Raw genomic sequence first — 21,615 nt, forward strand, 5'->3', positions numbered from 1 at the left:
TTTTTTTTTCTCAAGCCAAATCTCTCTTTCGTAATTATATTTTGTGTAATGGTCAACTGGTACATTTATTCGTTTATCTAGTGTTTGTAATGAAATTAAACTAAAATTCGTTTATAATACGCAGTTATGTATAGGTAATGGATGAATTTTTTGAGACCTGAATTTTGCGCACATAAATTTATTGTAAAACACTATTGGCTGCGCGTGTTATCTAAATTTTAATTCATTGATATAAACGTAGAAATACATAACTAAAGATTAAAATATGATAATTGTGCGTCTACAAATTAATTGGCAGACATTTTTGTTTTTACATGAACAGAAGTAAAACATCTGATCCCATCAAATCCCAATTGTTTATCTGAAGAAGTTTATCAGTGGTTGGTTAACCCTTTCACCCCCAATGGACGTACTGGTGCGTCCTTGCAAAAAACTGTTATTTACATTGTTTTTGCATATTTCTGATTACTTTTTGAGAAACTTCAGGCCTTTTCCAAAAGAATGAGACCAACCTTACCTCTCTATGACAAAAATTAAGGCTGTTGGAGCAATTTAAAAAAAAAAAAAGATATAGCAAAATGTGTTTGAATGTTCAACATAGCTTGGAGGTAAAAGGGTTAAATTTTAATTTGGGTATGATTGCCAAGTTCAAAATCCCAGTTAACTTAAATATGAAAGATCTAGTTTTGTCTGCCTCTGATCAACATATTGACTGATTCCTAAAGGTTAGAGCAGTGTTTCCCAACCCTGGGGTAAATTACCCCAGTGGGGTAATGGACCCGTATTTTTGGGGTAATCAAAATGTTCTGAAATTGAGTTATTCCCATTCCCATAATTATTGCCATAATTCATACACAAAATCTGCAATAATTATTTTACAGGAAAACTCAATAATTTTAACATTGCTGTACAATAGCGGGCTACATGATCCATAAAGTAATACAGTTCTTTAGGTGGCTGCAAAAAAACATCCGATGTTACCGGGTATATGTTCAATGGGGTAAATGATTAGTTAGAAATAAAATTTTGGGGTAATCATTTAAAAAAGGGTTGGGAAACACTGGGTTAGAGGAAACGCACTGCTAAACATTGTGATTGTATTGGAGTTCAATGGATTTCTAGAAATAAGGAGAAAGGGATTACACCGGTAAATCTCAGTTAAAACAAGGTTGCATAGTTTATGTTAACGCATAATTATAGTATAATTGAATGTTGATTTCATTGTTCCTGATACAATTGAGCTTCCACACCTGCTTTTAAAACGAAGAGGAAACTCAATAACCATTAAGTATTATAATAAAAAAGAAATACTCAGCAGTTCTCAGTTTATGAAATCTGGTATTTTCTAAAAGTTAAATTTACATATGATATTGAGCAATGACAAACTTATAGTGTAATGTACTATGAATTCAATCCGATATAAAAAAAAAAGGCTTTAAATGTATATATACTTCAATTAAATAAATCGTGCTGCTTTTAACATATGATATTAAGCAATGACAAACGTATAGTGTAATGTACTATGAATTCAATCCGATATAAAAAAAAAGACTTTAAATGTATATATATTCAATTAAATAAATCGTGCTGCTTTTAACATATGATATTAAGCAATGACAAACGTATAGTGTAATGTACTATGAATTCAATCCGATATAAAAAAAAAAAGGCTTTAAATGTATATATACTTCAATTAAATAAATCGAGCTGCTTTTACAAAACAGAGTTGGTTTACCCACTCAAACAGAATGTAAACCGAATAATTCCGAATGGCAGAAACAACAATGAACAAATACAATTCCACCATGAGAAGATTTGCAACTTGAAGATGCCTTCGTGACAATACGCATGTGACCATATAACTCTTAAATCCATAATTTGACCACATACTTTTGCTCCTTGCATGTCTGTTTATCCCACCGTGTGTGTTGTGGATCCTCCCAAGGGGTACTTGAGACCTCGAGAGTATATTGTAGCCGAGTGGCCATTGAGGTCGACCATCTCAGACTTCTGGTCTCTTGTTTACGACCACGACGTGACGTCAGTGGTCGTTCTGTACAACCCTCCGCCCACAGAGGCCTCGGTAAGATACCCGAAGGACCACTTATGGACTCAATAACAAGCTGGGGAATGGCATTCAAGGGAACCAGAACTGATTATACAAATTCTCTGGTCGCAAAATTAAACTAATACCAAAAATATCACGTGTTTTGGGGGCATTCATAGTAGTCTTATATTATCACCTGTTTTGGAGGCATTGATAGTAAACTATATTATATGTTTTTTTTTATTACACACTATGATAATTACTCAAAACTTTAATCAGATTTGGTTCCTTGTTTACATTTCCAAATAACAACTATACAAAGTTGTAATATATTTTGATGAGGGAAGCATTTCTCACTACTGATGCTTGTAAGGAGAGAGAGTATTTAGAGGGCTAACCAATGTCAAAATATACTGCAATGAAAAACAATATTTTTAAAAGATAAGATTTTTTTTAATTGCTGCTCTTACCTGACACTACTCATTAAATCACATACTCCAAATGTATACTTTACAGAACAAGGGTATTAACAATTTAGCTATGCCAGAATATTTATATGCAAGGTTGTTGGTCTAAGCATAACAAGAGCCTTTGAAGTCTCTTCAAATGCACTTATTCTTAATAAAATATTCTGGACATGTGACCCTTTAGTGAGGTGCACCATGCTAAGCCCACCTAGTGTCATGGAATGCTACCCTGACTCTTTGTAAACTGGAACCTTTATAATAAACAGAAGTTTCCTCCCCCCAAAAAAGGCCTTTGGCGTATTCTTTGCAGGGCTACACTCATCCAAGAGAATACATTGTGACGGAGTGGCCTACGAGCCACACTCTGGGAGACCTTTGGTCCTTGGTATTTGACTACGATTGTAGTGCTGTTGTGGTACTCTGTAATCCTGCCAACTCTTCGGTACGCAAGATTATCTTCATTCGTCATCATACCGCACTGTGTTCCTCGTTTTTTTTTGTATCTAAGTTGAACGAAAACGTTCCTTTATTAATTGATCCCGAATCCCTACAATGATCTACTGAGGAAACTCATTGTATCCATAGTGAAAGGGATGCACACAAAAACATATTTACCTTAAAATGGCATTTCTTGCTCATCTAGCTACATTGTGCTCCCCTAACTGTGAATTAATCAGTTCTCTCAGACATCTATATAAAAGCCTAGCATCAATCGATGCCTTTTTTGCTCGTTGTATTACAGCATTTTACAAAGACGTCTCTTTTTTAGCCATTTTTTTTATTACACGGTTCCTTACGAGTGGTAGAATGGCAACATCATTTTTGTGCAGAGATGAAATCTGAAGACCTTTCTTCCCTTCCATGGTTTTAACTGTACTTTTTAAGTGGAAAAATCAATAACTAACCTCATGTGAACATCAACGGCTTTCGTGAATCCTTGTTTTCTCCATCCTCCTCCTAAAGAGTTGGCGGAAGGTTACCAGAATTCCAAATCAATGAATAAAATCACTTGTGCTCCATGTAAAATTCCATTCTTCTCTTTACTGTAACGTGACAAGGAAATTAGCCATGGAAAAAAAGAGGGTGATTCAAATCAGTTTTATTCATCACTAATGATTTTTTTATCATAATGAACACAGAAGTTCATAAACATGAATTTTCTCATCCGCTTCATTTTCAGCCATGTTGCCAATAAACTAACTTATGTCTGCTGTATTTTAAATTTGGAGTAACTGACTTGGAACGACCGTACATCTTCCAAAGACAAACAATTGCCCTATTTAAAATTTAAGCTATTTATTTTTCCAATAGAATAGATTATTTGTGTGATTTTACATCATCTGTTTCCAGTGGAAAATTGAGTCTTCTTTTCTTACTATCTTTCTGTCTGTTATTTACATTTATAAACTGATGAAACCTTTGGTACATATGATCCTAGTTCTCATCCGCTTGGCCTCAAAACCTGGATATTACGAATACTTAACGTCTTTGGCCATCATAAAGCAAATATTATCGAAGTGGCATTTTCTGTTTACATTTCCAGAAGGGTTTGAAGGTAAAATATATTTAAAGCAATGTTTTATAGACTTGGGTGATGCACTCACATGGAAGGCTTTAATTCATAAAACTACACATAATCATGTGTACATGTACAAACATACATAAAACACACACACAAGCACACACACACACACACACACACACATATATATATATATATATATATATATATATATATATATATATATATATATATATATATATACACAGTATATATGCATATATACATATGTATACATGTGTGCGTATATATAAATACATAAAAATTGAATGCCTATATATGTGTGTGTATATTGATATAGAAACATATATATTACAAGTGGATGCTGTAGTATGGTGGTTATAGTGTGCTGAGTGGCTGACCAAAGTTATAAGTTACATTTGACAAAAGGAAAGTTTCTAAAGGTAAAGCTGAAAGGGTTCCTTTTTCCTCTTCATGAAGGTAAAGGTTACTCTAAGAACTATAATGACATAACATTGGTATCATTTTGATTGAGGGAAAAATGGTGTTAGTGTAGGATCTACCAAGGTTATTACATCTTGAGTATAAAATGTTTGAGTATGGAGACTGTAAGAGATAATTATTTAGACTTCTAGAAATAAGTTCTTATCTTTTTTATTTATTTTTTTTTTTGTTTAACCCAATAAAGGGCACTTTTGATGATGCCTTGAAAAATAGATTTTATTTACATTTTGAGTACATTAATAAAAGGTGTTTCAAAAATCAAGAACAAATGCAATATCTGTGAATGCTATTTTGAATGTAAATTACTAAAGATAGAAAAGAAAAAAAATAAAACATTTAAGTTCACTGTATTAGTGTGGCAAACAATGGTCTTGAAAAACAATCTTTGTAGAAACATATTCACATAAGGACACTACATACAAAACCACAATTTGACAATTTCTTTTATAATTTCCTTTATCATTGTTATTATTATTACTTACCAAGCCACAACCCTAGTTGGAGAAACAGGAAGCTATAAGCCGGAGGGCTTCAACAGGGAAAATAGCCAGTGAGGAAAGGAAATAAGGAAACTAAAAGAGAAGCAATTAACAACCAAAATAGAATATTTCAAGAACATTAACAACATTAAACTAAATCTTTCACATATAAACTATAAAATCTTTAAAAATACAGGGGAAGAGAAATAAGATAGAAGTGTACCCTCAAGCAAGAGAACTCTACCCCAAGACAGTGAAAAACTATAGTACAGAGGCTATGGCACTATCCAAGGCCAGAGAACAATAGCTTAATTTTGGAGCATCCTTCTCCTAGAAGAGCTGCTTACCATAGAAAAAGAGCCTTTTCTACCCTTACCAAGAAGAAAGTTGCCAGTGAATATCATTATTCATATATTATTATAACAATGTAATTGGTCAGTGGCTTCTTTCCTCTTGGTAAGGGTAGAAGAGACTGTTTAGCTATGATAAGCAGCTCTTCTAGGAGAAAGACGATCCTAAATCAAACTATTATTCTCTAGTCTTGGATAGTGCCATAGCCTCTGTATCATGGTCTTCCACTGTCTTCGATTAGAGTTCTCTTGCTTGTGGGACCACTCAGGCATGCTATTCTGTCTTATTTCACTTCCTCTTATTTATTTGTTTTTGTTTATTTTTTTTTTTTAGATTTTATAGTTTTATTGTGAAGGATCTAATTTAATGCTGTTACTATTCTTGAAATATTTTATTTTGATTGTTTATCCTTTTCTTGTAGTTTATTTATTTCCTTGTTTCTTTTCCTCGCTGGGCTATTTTTTCCTATTAGAGCCCCTAAGCTTATTGCGTCTTGCTTTTCCAACGAGGGTTATAGCCTACCTTGTAGGAATAATAATAATAATAATAATAATAATAATAATAATAATATTGATAGTAATAATAATAATAATAATAATAATAATAATAATAACCAATTTCTTGACAAATGCATTGATGAAAATACACGTAGAATTTTATAATTGATGCTATAAGAAGTATAACCATGCATTTCTACTCTAAAAAATTCTCTCCTTATTTTTACATCACGATAGGACATATCATGTGGTGAGCATAACTTGAGCTAATTGAAATATGATGCAATACTGCCTCTAGAGCTTCCTTAATTCTAGATAAAAAGTGTTTTGGATATCTCTGTCAAGGCAGTCATTAAAATACACGTACTGGGCAATATCAATTATAAATATTAATTTATTTATTCCTCAAAAGTAGACACTTGAGTAAATACTATTTCTAACCAAGGTGGGGGCGTTGGAAGAGTATAGGCCTAAATTGAACTTAACCTTTGTCCTATTCTGAAATATAAGCACTACTGAACTCGATTGACAGTGAAATTTACAATATTTTTCAAAGGTTCATCAATGTTCTTAAGATGTAAGTAAAATATGAATAAGCGCTCCCTATAGGACTTTATTAAACAAATAAAGGCCCTACCTAGGGACTTGAGAGTGGTAGATGTGCGATCAATCATTCGAAACGTAACATTTGGCACTAAATTTATTGATGTACACAAAATGTAATTTAATTGTTTCTCTTAACAGCACAATCTTTTCCCATACTCAAACAATTAGTCTATCTACCAAAGGCACTTCCCCCAATTTTTGGGGGTAGCTGGCATAAAAAAAGATCAAAATGGGACTTGTCTTCTCTTAGCTTGATGAGGGATTCAACAAAGTTTGAATGGTACTGCTAGGGTGCCATAGCCCACCTTTCCCCGTTATTCACCACAAATGAAGCTTCATATGCCGAATCCCTGCTACTGCTATCTCAGCGGTCACCAAGTCGACCGGAGGTAGCAGCAGGGCCTATCGGAACATTTAATACTCAAGATTTAATATTAGTCCTCGCTAGCTCCTGGACTATGTAGGTTCGCACAAGTAAGAGGGTGCATGAGTCGAGTGTTTCTTATAAATTAAGTGAGATGTTTGAAAGTAAATCGAAAAGCTGTGGAATACAGGAATACATAAACAAAAGCTTATGACGAAGAATGGTAAAAATGTATGATATAGATGATAGGTAATTCGGAGTAAGTAAAAGTTGTTGTGAGGGAAGTGAAGGGTGCAATGAAAGATGTAGGCAAAAGAATAACTATTGGTGAAGGGAAATTTGTCTGATACAATGGTTTGTGGTGTCTCCTGGACTCCTCAACATCTTTAGGGGTAGAGTGATACCAAATGTCAAAGAAAGAACATTGTCCATACGAGCAAAAGTTGTGGGATAAGACAAAACTAAGTTGTAAATGAGATGTGGAATATTCGATGTTAGATTATACTGAGTTCATTGAAGACTGAACCAAAACTATAGAATCTGATACTGGTAAAAGAATTTGAGAAATATGCTGGTTTTATGGAGAGAATAAAATACAATAGATTAATGAAAAGAGCGTGTATAATTCAGAAGCATCAGGAGGTAGAAGGAAAAAACGGCATTTATAGACCTAGATGTTAAATATGTAACAGAAAAAAATGGCGTGCAAATTCTGTGTTAAAAGTCATTGTAATACGATCTTATGCTTAGGTTCCCAGAACACTCACGGAAAGTGTACAGGTAAAACCGGGGAGGAATGTGCAGTGTGTTCATGGGAGTTCATCACTCTACTGATGAGCCTCCTGAATTGGTGCAAGAAGCAACTAATGCTGTGGAAGGATTTATCTAACGTTTCAACAGTAGAAGGATGAAAATAGCTATGAAGTGTCTTGTTCGTCTCTGGAACCACTTCCTCCTATAGGAAACAACCCCATTATTGAAATGAAATGTATGTATGTATGTATATATGAATGTATATAGGGTGTGCTATATATATATATATATATATATATATATATATATATATATATATGTATATATATATACTATATATATATATATATATATATATATATATATATATATATATATACATATATATACTGTATATATAAATATATATATATATATATATATATACATATATATATATATATATATACATATATATATATATATATATATATATACATATATATATATATATATATATATATATACATATATATATAGTGTGTGTGTGATATGTATATATATGTCAGTGTTTATAACAAAATATGTTCATTTTCCTAAAATATACTATATGGTACTTTTTAGTTTATTCCACTTTAGAATATGACCCTAATCCGAAACTGAGGCCAAATGGATGAAGTGAAAGCAAACAGATTTCCCCCAAAATGCTTCTTAATTCCAGAGTATTTGTTCAGAAGCGGCGACACTGGAACACAGTCTGCTTCCAAAGACCAGTTCTAAACCGACCATATAAATATGATTTCATATATTCCTATTGTGCAGACAGTCAGGCATTTTAAAGCCCTAATTCTAAAGAATGTTGTTGAAGGGTAAAGCTGGCTTTACACGGTCGAACGGTTCGTCGAACGTGGTTCGACAGACAAGTGTATGAAGTGTTGTTCGAACGTGTGAACGGGGTGTTTGGTTGTAGAACACGTTCGTCGAACGGTTTGAAGAAAGTCTGTTATGGCCTGACTTCATTGTCCACAAACTTGATGCATTTGTGGCTGACTCCGCTTCTTCGAACCGTTTGACAAGTAGGTTCGACAACCGGGTTTGACGAACCTCTCGACCGTGTAAAGCCTGCCTAAGAGTCTTTTTTACTACTAAAGAATCGCATAGGAGAGGATAGCATATCTCACAACGGTCTCTAAAAGGGGAAACGTTATGTCAATTTAGAAAGGCTCTAAACCTTTGACTTGGATGGCAACAGACTATACTCTGGGTATTTCTGTAAGGTAGAATTGGGAATTGATGTAGAATTTAGTCGCTTTAAACTCCTTATTTTGTACTCCTGTCGCTGATGCGTGATCTGCCTCGCAATTTCTCATAAAAAAAACTTATGCAATTTTTTTATACAGTTTTAACTTTACTTTCTTATGTTTTTACCAAGAAAATTCATATTGTTTTGCTGAAAAATAGCAGCATTATAATTCTCTGAATTTTATATACCTCACAAATGTAGCTTTTGAAAATTCTACCAGATAACCATTTTCCTTAAATACTCATGAGGTAAGAGTAAGTTTTTTTTTCTATAAGGGTAAATTAAAGATCATACATTTTTCTATAAAAACAATTTTTAACGATAAACATATATCAGTATTTTTTTTTTCAAATATTCAGAGCATAACCATTTGTGCATCTGCTAACCTCATTTTCCAGTCTACATTATCAACATAACCAAGGCATCAGCGACAGATTAAACTGAAGTATCTTGACAGTGGTATTTATAGTAGAATGTAAATTAATAGGGAATCTTTGAACCTGCTTCAATTAGGAGGTGACCAATTGCTTGGCAATGCAAAAATTTGTATGTACTGTAGGCTACAGTAGTGTTGATGTAGCTATTTTTGCTCTAGGTTACATAAGCCTTTTATCTTCCCTTTGAAATAACAGGTACCTATGATGATTCAGTTTGTGATAAGGAATTACGTTAATCATTATTACTCTTGTCTTTTTGAAAAAAAAAAAAAAAAGTAAAAGATATTCGCAGGAATTTCGAGTAGCTCTAATAGTCTATAAGTCTGTGACATTACTTATCAACAAGACTTTGGGAAAGTCGTGACCATTTGAGAAGTAGATTTTTTTTTTATTGATGATAAAAATAGTATTTTTTTCTTTTACTGATGATAAAAAAAAAGTAAAATACAATTGCAGGAATTTCGAGTAGCTCTATTAGCCTATAAGTCTCTGACATTACTTAGCAACAAGACTTTGGGAAAGTCGTGACCATTTGAAATTTTATTCATTTATTATTTTTTTTTTCTGGTGCTGATGATAAAAAAACGAAGCACAGCAAAAACTGACCATTTAGGAAGTAGATCATTACTATTTTTTTTTTCTTGTGCACTGCTGATATAAAAAAAACGAAACAGCAAAAAATGTGCATACCTCCCTCTGATAAGATCCCATCCCTGCCTCCTGCAACAGAACTACCCGCCCTTCTGGCCCGACAAGCAGAAATCGGCGAAATACGGGCCCGTCTTCACCATCGACCACTTGAGTCACCAGCACTTCCAGAACATCCGCTCCTGGATGTTTAAGATCAGCAAGAAGGTAACAACAGCGTTGGTACACGAAGCGACCATTCACTGTGGCTGGTTTGAACTGCTGCTTTTCTTTTCTTTTTTTTATTTTTACTCTTTTTTTTGTAATGCTGGAAACTATACTTATGGTTTACATGACGTAGTAGTTTAGCTGATGTGAATGTTCGTAAGCGTTGTACTGATTACGTGCATTGTATATATACAGAAATGTGTATTTATTCATACGTTAGTAGGTCTACACATGCATTTACATATGTGTCACGCATAAATTGATGGGTGTATATACCTGAATATACTTATGTATAAATATTCACATACATATGAGCACACACATATATATGTATATATATATATATATATATATATATATATATATATATATATATATATATATATATATATGTATATATACATATATATATATATATATATATATATATATATGTATAATGTGTGTATGTATGTATAATGATGTATATATAAATGCACTGATATGACGCAGATATTATAGTCCACAGCTATTAATATAGCGATGTGTTTTCATAATGATCTTGAAAATTGTTTGCCTCAGCTTAAATCAATAGAAGTAAAAATTTGTTTTAATAAATCATAAAAAAAAATTCTTAGAGTATCTAAATCACTTACGTAAGTTTTGACTCCACTGGTTAAAATGCACAACACCTCAATGAAATATCCAATCTAATCTCATGTGCAACAGTTTTTTTTTCTTAAATATATTCGTTATGTGGTTGTCTACTGACAGTTGCCTGTGGTTTTTCTTTTTTTGTTGTGTATGGATGAAATATTTGTTTATCCATGTTAGTTAATTAGTTAACAAGTGTTGATGCAGTACATCTAGATTGACATTTTGCATGCTGGTATTTAGTCACAGAGTCCCCCTTCCCCGCCAACCCCCCCCCCCCCCTTGTTCATGTGTTTAATGATGGCGTTTTCCCTCATCCTATGTCGCCCGTTGTGAAGAGTATATATAAGATATATGGCAAAGATTTAGATTAAATTAATTGTAGGCTCATAATACTTTCCTTTTTGATATCTTTGAAAGTTTCCTTTTTTTCTTATGCATAAGGTACCTTGCAGAGGCCCTCGGAGTTTTCAGGGACAACTTGATTTATGTTTGATTCCACTTGTCTTCTTACCTCATGCCACATTCGTAACTCTTCTTCCTGTGTCTTTTCATCTTTCCTTCTTAGCTCTTCTTATTCTTCTTTATGTTCCTAACCCACACTTCTCTCTCTCTCTCTCTCTCTCTCTCTCTCTCTCTCTCTCTCTCTCTCTCTCTCTCTCTCTCTCTCTCTCTCTCTCTATCAGAAGAAGATGAAGTATAGACAGGGTAAAAGAAATTTCTGTATCATTCAAAACAACGACCTTGCGCGGTAGTATTCTTGGTTGCACTTATTAAGCTTTTGAATAGTTTGAGACTTCAGTTGTTTTGGACCATTGCCAAATGAGTAATTGTTTAGATTGTGTATGATATACAGTCCTTGGTAATTTCAAAAGTCACTAATCATGCATCGTAAAGCAATGATTTCAAAGATAGCTCATTTCTGGTTTTAAAAAGTAAGAACGAAATCATTTGAGTTCCCAATCTCTTCCACAATTTGAAATTCAGTCATATATATATATATATATATATATATATATATATATATATATATATATATATATAATATATATTTATATATATATATATATATATATATATGTATGTATAATGTATATATATGATTATATATATGTATATATATATATATATATATATATATATATATATATATATATTATATACACACACACACACACACACACATATATATATATATATATATATATATATATATATATATATATATATATATACAGTATATTTGATGTGTCAATGGCAGGTTGGAAATCATTATTTTTTTTCCAAATTTACACTGTGCATTTTTTTATTATAAATTTCCAGAATTTTTCAATTACTGTTTACAGCAATTTTTGTCGTAAGCCAAAAAAGTTATACAGTTTACAGACTTGAGTAGTGTGGTCCTTATCATAATATTCAGATCTGAATTATCTAAAAATTTAGGACATGCGTTTTTATTTTCACTTTTGACATCTTGAATTGTAAGGGCAGAATAATCGTGCAATTTTATATCCAAGTCTGAAGTAAAAATGTGGGCTCTAAACTGGTGTAGTTTAGTATAACACTACATTAAATCTTAGATGCGGTAAAGTCTCACCAACATAAAAAACATTTGAAAAATGTAAATCAGTATAACGTTACATTAAATTTTTGATGCGGTAAAGTCTTACCAACATGAAAACAGATTGGTGTAATTTAGAATAAAGGCTATACTAAATTCTAGATGGAGAAAAGTCTTACCAACATAAAAAATATTTAAAAAAAAAAACAATTTATTACGCTGCAATAAATTTTAGATCCGGAAAAGTCTTCCCAATACAAGAAGATTTAAATGAAATTTAATATACGGCGCAATAGATTTTAAATCCGGGAAAGTCTTACCAACATAAAAAGATTTAAAAAAAGGTAAAAACTCAAAAATCAACATTTTAAATCCGGTAAAGTCTTACCAACATAAAAAGATTTGAAAAAAAAAGAGTAAAAACTCTCTAAAAATCAAAACTAGATATATAATTTCACAATTCTCGTCTTTGAATCCTGTATATTTTAGCTTTGTCAATCAGAAGCTCATCTTTTACCCTGTCAAACTATTTTCTTTTTTTTTATTTCACTTCCACATGTGTAGTTCAGAATTTTTGCTCGATATCCAATTTAACATAAAAACAATAAATTTTCCATAAAATGCATGAAATAGTATTAAACACCTTTGAAGACAGAAGTCAAATTACATGTGTATTAGACATTTTGTGTTGGCGAATAGTAATACGTTGCAATTTTTTGTCTAATAAGGTATACAGCAGTAATCATTTACATTACCTCTCAGTCCCTCGTAAAAATAAGCAAAGTGAATTATTCATTATTCATGCAGTTAACTGAATAAAGCAAAAATATAAGCAATTCGCTATGAAATCTTTTTCATTTTATCCACGTGTGAGTACCAAATTTAATAATAAGATTCAATTTTGAATTAAAATAAGCTTTGTGATCAGGAGAATATTTCTAGAATATATCCGGTTAAGAACAAAACTATGAAGGATGTCGGAAAATATTCTTTACATATTTCTTCCATTTATCTGATGTCCCATAATACTGTTTTGCAGGGTTTTGTATATAAGGTTAATTTGTTTCTTGGGTTTCATTACAAAAGCACCAAGGACTTTTGCTGTTATATAAACATCTCCTTACAAATATACAAACAAAAGCTAATCATACGTAATTTTCCTCTAATATAATATCTGTAGCATCAGCAGTTGTGCTGAAAACACGAGTCTCTTAATTGAAGAGTCCCTTATCCTGTAAAATTCCTCTTCAAACACAGGATACTTTCAGGAAGAAGCAGGACAGACAGCACCTAAGCAGTTCATTCATTACTAAAGTTTTTTTTATAGTTTATACAGGAAATATTTATTTCAATGCTGTTACTGTTCTTAAAATATCTTATTTTTCCTTGCTTCCTTTCCTCACTGGGCTATCTTCCCTGTTGGAGCCCCTGGGCTTATAGCATCCGGCTTTTCCAACTAGGGTTGTTGCTTAGCAAGTATTAATAATCATAAAAATAATAATGATAAGATATGTATGAATTGACGTAACTTTATAGATTTCACTGTTTGTTTTTTCCTATGAATTGGCCATTGGTAAATTTTGTATACCTTATTACTTACAATGGTGAATAAATGCCATTATATGTCAGTGCATGTCTGTATGTATGCGTAAAACTGACTCTGCTTTCCTTCAGATGTCCTTGTGAACGTTAGCTCGATTCTATAAGGTGTAGTCAGTTGTTGCCTGGTGTAAGTACAATCCAGATCTCAAGAGATGTGGCTTGACCTACACGTGTGGTGCTTTACATTGTCTTTTGGAACTAGTGTGGAAAATTATGCCCAAGGTAAGTCTTGAAATATCTTTAGTATAACTGAATAAGAATTCACTTCAAGAAATCCCACTGGCAGCTTCGCTTCTTCATTCATTTATCTTTATAAGGTTTGGACATTATATTGCCAGATGATTTACTCCTTGTCATTATAGACATTAAGTAGAGTACCATTTACAGATAGAGAATAGTACATCCCCACTTGGGCAACCCATACTAGGCCAAAGGATGCATGTATCAGAAAGGAAAGAACTCTGTCTTTTTTAGCTTAATGTGATTTTGATTATAATTCAGGAACTCAAACCTCTGTACTGCAGTTCCTTGTTTATTTTCCCAGGGTTGTCTGCAAGAGAATGACAACGTTTCCTGTACAATTTCCAGTACACCAAGTGCTGGAACATTTCATATTTGTGTATATTGTGTCTTGAAAAATGTGCCATGAGTTTTTAACTATTGTTTCTATAAGCCTACAGGTTTGGCAAGTCGTAGTGAACTTTGTCAATAAACTATATTTACTATGTGCTTTATAAATCTAGGAAAGCCTTAGCGAGAATAAAGAAATGATATACAAGTAAAATAGATTCAAGAAATTCTTGAAAAGAAATGGAATTTTCTTTGAAATTCTGTTCATATATATGAATATATATATGCATATATCTATACTCTTCACAAGTGGCCTTTCAATCCAATGATAAAGTTGAAAAATTTATATTTTTTTTTCCTAATGAAAATGTGTTACTAAAGATCCCTCTCCCAAGTTTAAGTGTCCTCCTGTGGTAGAAAGTCGACTGGGTTTAGGTTTAATAAAGACAAAAATGACAGTGAACATTAGTGGTCCAGATTATTTCATCAAGATAAGGAAGGGAAAAGATGTCAGGGGTATGAAATAGTTGTGCCAGACTCCAATTTTGCTCAATTATCAAGTTCTTGTGTTTGCTGTTGACAATAAGTTTTATAATAACACTAAAATCGATTAATAATAATATTGAAATAATGTAAAGATCTTAGTTTTTAGACTCGATTCAAGTTTTTAAATATATCCATTAACTGATTTCTCAAAGTAGCCTGTGAAGAGATGGCATTTTCCATTTGCACTGAGCATCCATAGAGCTTCCTTAGCTTCCTCCAAGAATGCCAAGATGCAAATACATTTTTCCATTGGAGTAGTTTTATATTGATTGATTTCTAAGATCCAAATCTGGGTACTGCTACAGTCGACTCTCTACTGAACCCCTGTGCCACCAAACAGGTATCTTGTATTCCTTAATTCACTAATGCTTAATTTTTTTGGTTTTCTTTATTTTTTTTTCTCATTCTTACTTTTGTATTGGCAAGCGGCATGATCTAGTTTATTTATTTTCGTGTTGTGTTCTATGACTATGTTGTCAGATCATATCGCCGTACCGGTCAAGATTGGCGACCCTTGTGGACGAAGTGGTGGTGAATAAGAATGTAAGTGAAGTCGTTGTGTGGAGCTTGCGTGTTCATACAAAATTGTTTATCTTCTAACCTGTCTATGGTGGCATTCCACTTTCAGTTTTGTTTATTATTTTTGAGCTCAGATTATGGAACACCGGTGTTGTGGTTCCATTTTTCTTTCCCGCAGAGATTAAGGAACGCTGTTTCATTGCTCGAACTATGAGAGCGTTGTTCAAGGCACATTTCATTAGCACAGGGCAAAACAAATGTATTCCAAATTACCTTTCTGTATCAAAATATAATTTCATTTCACTGAAATCTGCATTGTAAGTACTTTGCCTTTAAAAACTAAATGTGCTTTGCAACATGACGTCATAGCCTCTTTGCAGTGCAATAGTGGGCCATCTTGCTCAGGAAAAGAATGGAATCAAATAACCGATGTTTTATTGTGTTATCATTATTCTCATTATGATTTGTTTTGACGAAAACCAAATAAGGATTATTATGAAATTCTTTCTCATGTAATAATGATCTTAAAAAAACTCATATATTTCTAATTCAATGTATTTCATTTATTTACAAATAAATGTAATCGTTTTGGTTATCTTTGAAGTCTGTAAGAAAAGTGAAAGGAAAGTGGTGATAAACAGCCTCTAGTAACAGGGAACTGTTCCTCTTGGGGTTCTACGATAAAATTCTTGCAAGTAAAGTCTAAATACAATAGCTTATTATTACACAGTTATGTATCATTAATAGAGTCACATGTAATATTAAACTGCTTCTTAGATATCTAGTAATGAGTGAAATAACCATTAAATTTATATCAGAGAAATATTTTATCACTTTAATAATATTTTCCATAAGACAGCAAATGGATCTTTCTCAGTAAAACATTTTTATTGCAATCGAATAGGATACAATTTACAGATGTTAAAAATATAATTCATGAATTTTACCTCCATTCATATAAAGTAATAGTTAAGAGCAAACTTTTCACATGAATGATTATTGATTCGATCTATTTCTTAGCTATGTTTTTTTTAAGTTGAACGTCTACATTGAAAAGCACAAAAGAAAAATAATCCAAACCGTAGAACCAACTTTGTAGTCGAATGAACTATCAATATCATTCAGAAATATATCTATGAGCTCATCTCATGGTTTTATTTTATTCATTATGAATTATTCAACGTACCATAACCTTAAAGTATAGGTACAAAACTAACAGTTTGGGTGATCTGGTCTTTGAGGTCAACGACATGCTCTTGTAAATGTTTTACTGAGTCTGGACTACGTCTGTTCTGTATGTTTCCTTCTGATTTAAACATCAAATACAAAGGAGATGTGGTATCAATAAGTTTCATCGGATCAAGAAAAAGGGGTTTCAAAAAACAATTGAAGCTTAATGATACCATTGCTCCCTCGTATTAGAAGCGTAACCAACTCTTGCTATTTGTGTGACTATAGGATCTATTCTGTGACTCTAGTAAAACGTCCTGAGAACCCTCCTCACAATGTCTTCTGGTTTTGTGTCAAGTATCATGGAAATTTCTACTTTACTTTTACTTCTCTCTTGTTGTATTAAACTCAGTGGGTTATAGTATAGTCACCCTTGCTTTTCTAATACCAGAGTGTAACAGAAGATCTCCATGTTATAAAGGGCTAAGTTCTATACCCTTCCCTTTCAAGAAGACCTAATGTATCTTAACCTTTTCAGATCGTGTCCCTAACGGAATTAATGGCAGGTATTAAGGCAGAACCCAAGAACTGCCAACTCTTCCAACTCATGTGTTGGCCTCAGGGTCACAGAGTGCCTACTTCTACCAATGCTCTTGTTGAGCTCATGAATATGGTAGAAAGATGGAGGCAGCGAACAGGCTATGGTCCAGTTGTTGTAGTTAGTCCGTAAGTAGTTATAAACACTGTTTTGAAAAGACAAACAGTCAGAAAGGTTGGTAAAATCAAAAGGAGTAATAATCTCCTTAAATGTCTTATATACCTGTGTAGAATGTTCATGAATATAGTAGAAAGGTGGACTGTGGTCAAGTTGTATATATTGTATTTGGTGCTAAAGCTCTTGTTTTATCACTAAACATAAAAGGAAACGAAAGGAGCAATAATCTCCTTAAATTTCTTATATTCTACTATATACTGTACATGTATAGAATGGACATGAATATAGTAGAAAGATGGACTATGGTCAAGTTGTTGTAAATAGTGAATTTGGTGCTAAAGGTCTTGTTTTGCCACTAGACGATCAGAAAAGTTCATGAAATCGAAAGGAGTAGTAATCTCCTTAACTTCGTTATGAAAGTTATACCGCTCCTATGGCTGGGGAAGATTTCTAATAGTAATATATCAGAAAAGAGAATAGACAGTGTATTTGCATGTATCAATTCTCTAATACAGTTTAAGTTATCTCATTTCATACGAAAATGAGATAGTGAATTTTCTTTTACTATAGTATTCCATATAATCCATGCTATCCGCAGCATTCATTGTGAATTCAAATACGAATTTCTAGTTGGTAATTATTTCCTTTTAATTACCAAGAATGCTTGGTCATTTCCTGCTCTACTGTGTAATTACTCTTTTCAACAACCTGTATCGATATGAAATTTTTGGCTCCACTGGATTATATGTCTTTTCAATTACTAAGAATGGTCAGACATTGCAGGCTCCACTGTGTAATATTTACTTTCAATGACCAAGAAAATTCGGAAAATATTTCAAGCTTTCCTTTGTAGTACTTCCTTTCAAATAATATACAGTAGATGTCCAGTCACATTAGGTTCAACTGCGTAGTCATTCCTTTCCATTGCAGGAATGCTCAGACATTTCAAGCTCTACTCTAGTATTTCCTCTCAACTATAGGAATGCTCAGACATTTCAAACTCTAGCGTGTAGTATTTCTACTAAATTATTGGAATACTCAGACATTTCAAGCTCTAAAGTGTAGTATTTCCTCTCGAAATGCTCACACGTTTCAAGCTTAGTGTGTAGTATTTCCTCTCGGAATGCTCAGACATTTCAAGATCAAGTGTGTTGTATTTCTCCTCGGAATGGTCTGACGTTTCAAACTCTAGTTTGTAGTATTTCTTCTCGGAATGCTCAGACATTTCAAGCTCTATTGTGTAGTATTTCTTCTCGGAATACTCAGACATTTCAAGCTCTATTGTGTAGTATTTCTTCTCGGAATACTCAGACATTTCAAGCTCTATTGTGTAGTATTTTTTCTCGGAATACTCAGACATTTCAAGCTCTTGTGTGTAGTATTTCTACTAAATTATTGGAATACTCAGACATTTCAAGCTCTAGAGTGTAGTATTTCCTCTCGAAATGCTCAGACATTTCAAGATCAAGTGTGTTGTATTTCTCCTCGGAATGGTCAGACGTTTCAAACTCTAGTTTGTAGTATAACCTCTCGGAATGCTCAGACATTTCAAGCTCTATTGTGTAGTATTTCTTCTCGGAATACTCAGACATTTCAAGCTCTTGTGTGTAGTATTTCCTCTCAATTATAGGAATGCTCAGACATTGCAAGCTCTATTGTGTAGTATTTCTTCTCGGAATGCTCACACATTTCAAGCTCTATTGTGTAGTATTTCTTCTCGGAATACTCAGACATTTCAAGCTCTTGTGTGTAGTATTTCCTCTCAATTATAGGAATGCTCAGACATTGCAAGCTCTATTGTGTAGTATTTCTTCTCGGAATGCTCAGACATTTCAAGCTCTATTGTGTAGTATTTCTTCTCGGAATACTCAGACATTTCAAGCTCTTGTGTGTAGTATTTCCTCTCAATTATAGGAATGCTCAGACATTGCAAGCTCTATTGTGTAGTATTTCTTCTCGGAATGCTCAGACATTTCAAGCTCTATTGTGTAGTATTTCTTCTCGGAATACTCAGACATTTCAAGCTCTATTGTGTAGTATTTCTTCTCGGAATACTCAGACATTTCAAGCTCTATTGTGTAGTATTTTTTCTCGGAATACTCAGACATTTCAAGCTCTTGTGTGTAGTATTTCTACTAAATTATTGGAATACTCAGACATTTCAAGCTCTAGAATGTAGTATTTCCTCTCGAAATGCTCAGACATTTCAAGATCAAGTGTGTTGTATTTCTCCTCGGAATGGTCAGACGTTTCAAACTCTAGTTTGTAGTATAACCTCTCGGAATGCTCAGACATTTCAAGCTCTATTGTGTAGTATTTCTTCTCGGAATACTCAGACATTTCAAGCTCTTGTGTGTAGTATTTCCTCTCAATTATAGGAATGCTCAGACATTTCAAGCTTTATTGTGTAGTATTTCTTCTCGGAATGCTCAGACATTTCAAGCTCTATTGTGTAGTATTTCTTCTCGGAATACTCAGACATTTCAAGCTCTATTGTGTAGTATTTCTTCTCGGAATGCTCAGACATTGCAAGCTCTATTGTGTAGTATTTCTTCTCGGAATGCTCAGACATTTCAAGCTCTTGTGTGTAGTATTTCCTCTCAATTATAGGAATGCTCAGACATTGCAAGCTCTATTGTGTAGTATTTCTTCTCGGAATGCTCAGACATTTCAAGCTCTATTGAGTAGTATTTCTTCTCGGAATACTCAGACATTTCAAGCTCTTGTGTGTAGTATTTCCTCTCAATTATAGGAATGCTCAGACATTGCAAGCTCTATTGTGTAGTATTTCTTCTCGGAATGCTCAGACATTTCAAGCTCCATTGTGTAGTATTTCTTCTCGGAATACTCAGACATTTCAAGCTCTTGTGTGTAGTATTTCCTCTCAATTATAGGAATGCTCAGACATTGCAAGCTCTATTGTGTAGTATTTCTTCTCGGAATGCTCAGACATTTCAAGCTCTATTGTGTAGTATTTCTTCTCGGAATACTCAGACATTTCAAGCTCTTGTGTGTAGTATTTCCTCTCAATTATAGGAATGCTCAGACATTGCAAGCTCTATTGTGTAGTATTTCTTCTCGGAATGCTCAGACATTTCAAGCTCTTGTGTGTAGTATTTCCTCTCAATTATAGGAATGCTCAGACATTTCAAGCTCTATTGTGTAGTATTTCTTCTCGGAATACTCAGACATTTCAAGCTCTTGTGTGTAGTATTTCCTCTCAATTATAGGAATGCTCAGACATTGCAAGCTCTATTGTGTAGTATTTCTTCTCGGAATGCTCAGACATTTCAAGCTCTATTATGTAGTATTTCTTCTCGGAATACTCAGACATTTCAAGCTCTTGTGTGTAGTATTTCCTCTCAATTATAGGAATGCTCAGACATTGCAAGCTCTGGTGTGTAGTATTTCCTCTCGGAATGTTCAGACATTTCAAGCTTCATTGTGTAGCCTTTCTCCTCGGAATGCTCAGACGTTTCAGGCTCTAGTTTGTAGTATTTCTTCTCAAAATGCTTAGACATTTCAAGCTCTAGTGGGTAGCCCTGTATTTCCTCTCAGTTATAGGAATTCTCATACAGTTCAAGCTCCATTTTGTAGTATTTCCTCTCAATTTACTTGAATGCTCAGACATTTCAAGCTCCACTGGGAAATATTTTTTCTCAAGTACCAACAATACTCAGTCATTTCAGGATCCATTGTGTAGTATTTCCTATCTATACCAAGGAAGTGTAGTATTTCCAGACTCGTTTAGATTGTATTTCCTTTCGTCTACCAAGAATATTCCCATTCTTGGGCTCTGCTTCGTAGTATTTTCACTTTGTGCAAGGATATTTCTTGCAAATGTTTATGCAAAAAAAAGAAAAAAAAAAAAAGCATTGACCCTCTGGAGTCGACTTTTCCACATAATTAACCCTTAAAAAAAGTGAAGCACAGACACTTGGAAGTAGGGTAAGAAAAGATGCCCTCTGTGATTTCTGTCATAATACCAATACAACACTGTCACATTTGTTGACAATTTAAAACTTTCTGACATATGAAAATTAAGCTGACCATAATTCCTTAACCATCTCCAGATATTTCAGTAGATATATTTTGTACAAGACCAATGATGTTTACCATCATGAAAATTTTCATT

The 21,615-nt window shown here is 33.2% G+C and overlaps 1 protein-coding gene across 6 annotated transcripts in view; it reads left to right on the forward strand.

Annotated features, from left to right (window-relative positions):
* Ptp36E (protein tyrosine phosphatase 36E) overlaps window positions 1-21,615 on the forward strand; it is a 208,800-nt gene that overhangs the window by 181,115 nt on the left and 6,070 nt on the right. For 3 of the 6 annotated variants that reach the window (XM_068346503.1, XM_068346508.1, XM_068346507.1), the window contains 4 exons: window positions 1,946-2,083; window positions 10,039-10,164; window positions 15,557-15,619; window positions 17,304-17,491. In XM_068346503.1, coding sequence (XP_068202604.1) covers window positions 1,946-2,083; window positions 10,039-10,164; window positions 15,557-15,619; window positions 17,304-17,491 — 515 coding nt within the window. Of the gene's footprint in view, window positions 1-1,945; window positions 2,084-2,824; window positions 2,957-10,038; window positions 10,165-15,556; window positions 15,620-17,303; window positions 17,492-21,615 lie in introns of all 6 variants that reach the window. The other 3 variants (XM_068346504.1, XM_068346505.1, XM_068346506.1) reach the window with 3 other exon arrangements.

Source organism: Palaemon carinicauda, chromosome 22 (assembly GCF_036898095.1).
Source record: "Palaemon carinicauda isolate YSFRI2023 chromosome 22, ASM3689809v2, whole genome shotgun sequence".
Classification (NCBI taxonomy): Eukaryota; Metazoa; Arthropoda; class Malacostraca; order Decapoda; family Palaemonidae; genus Palaemon; species Palaemon carinicauda.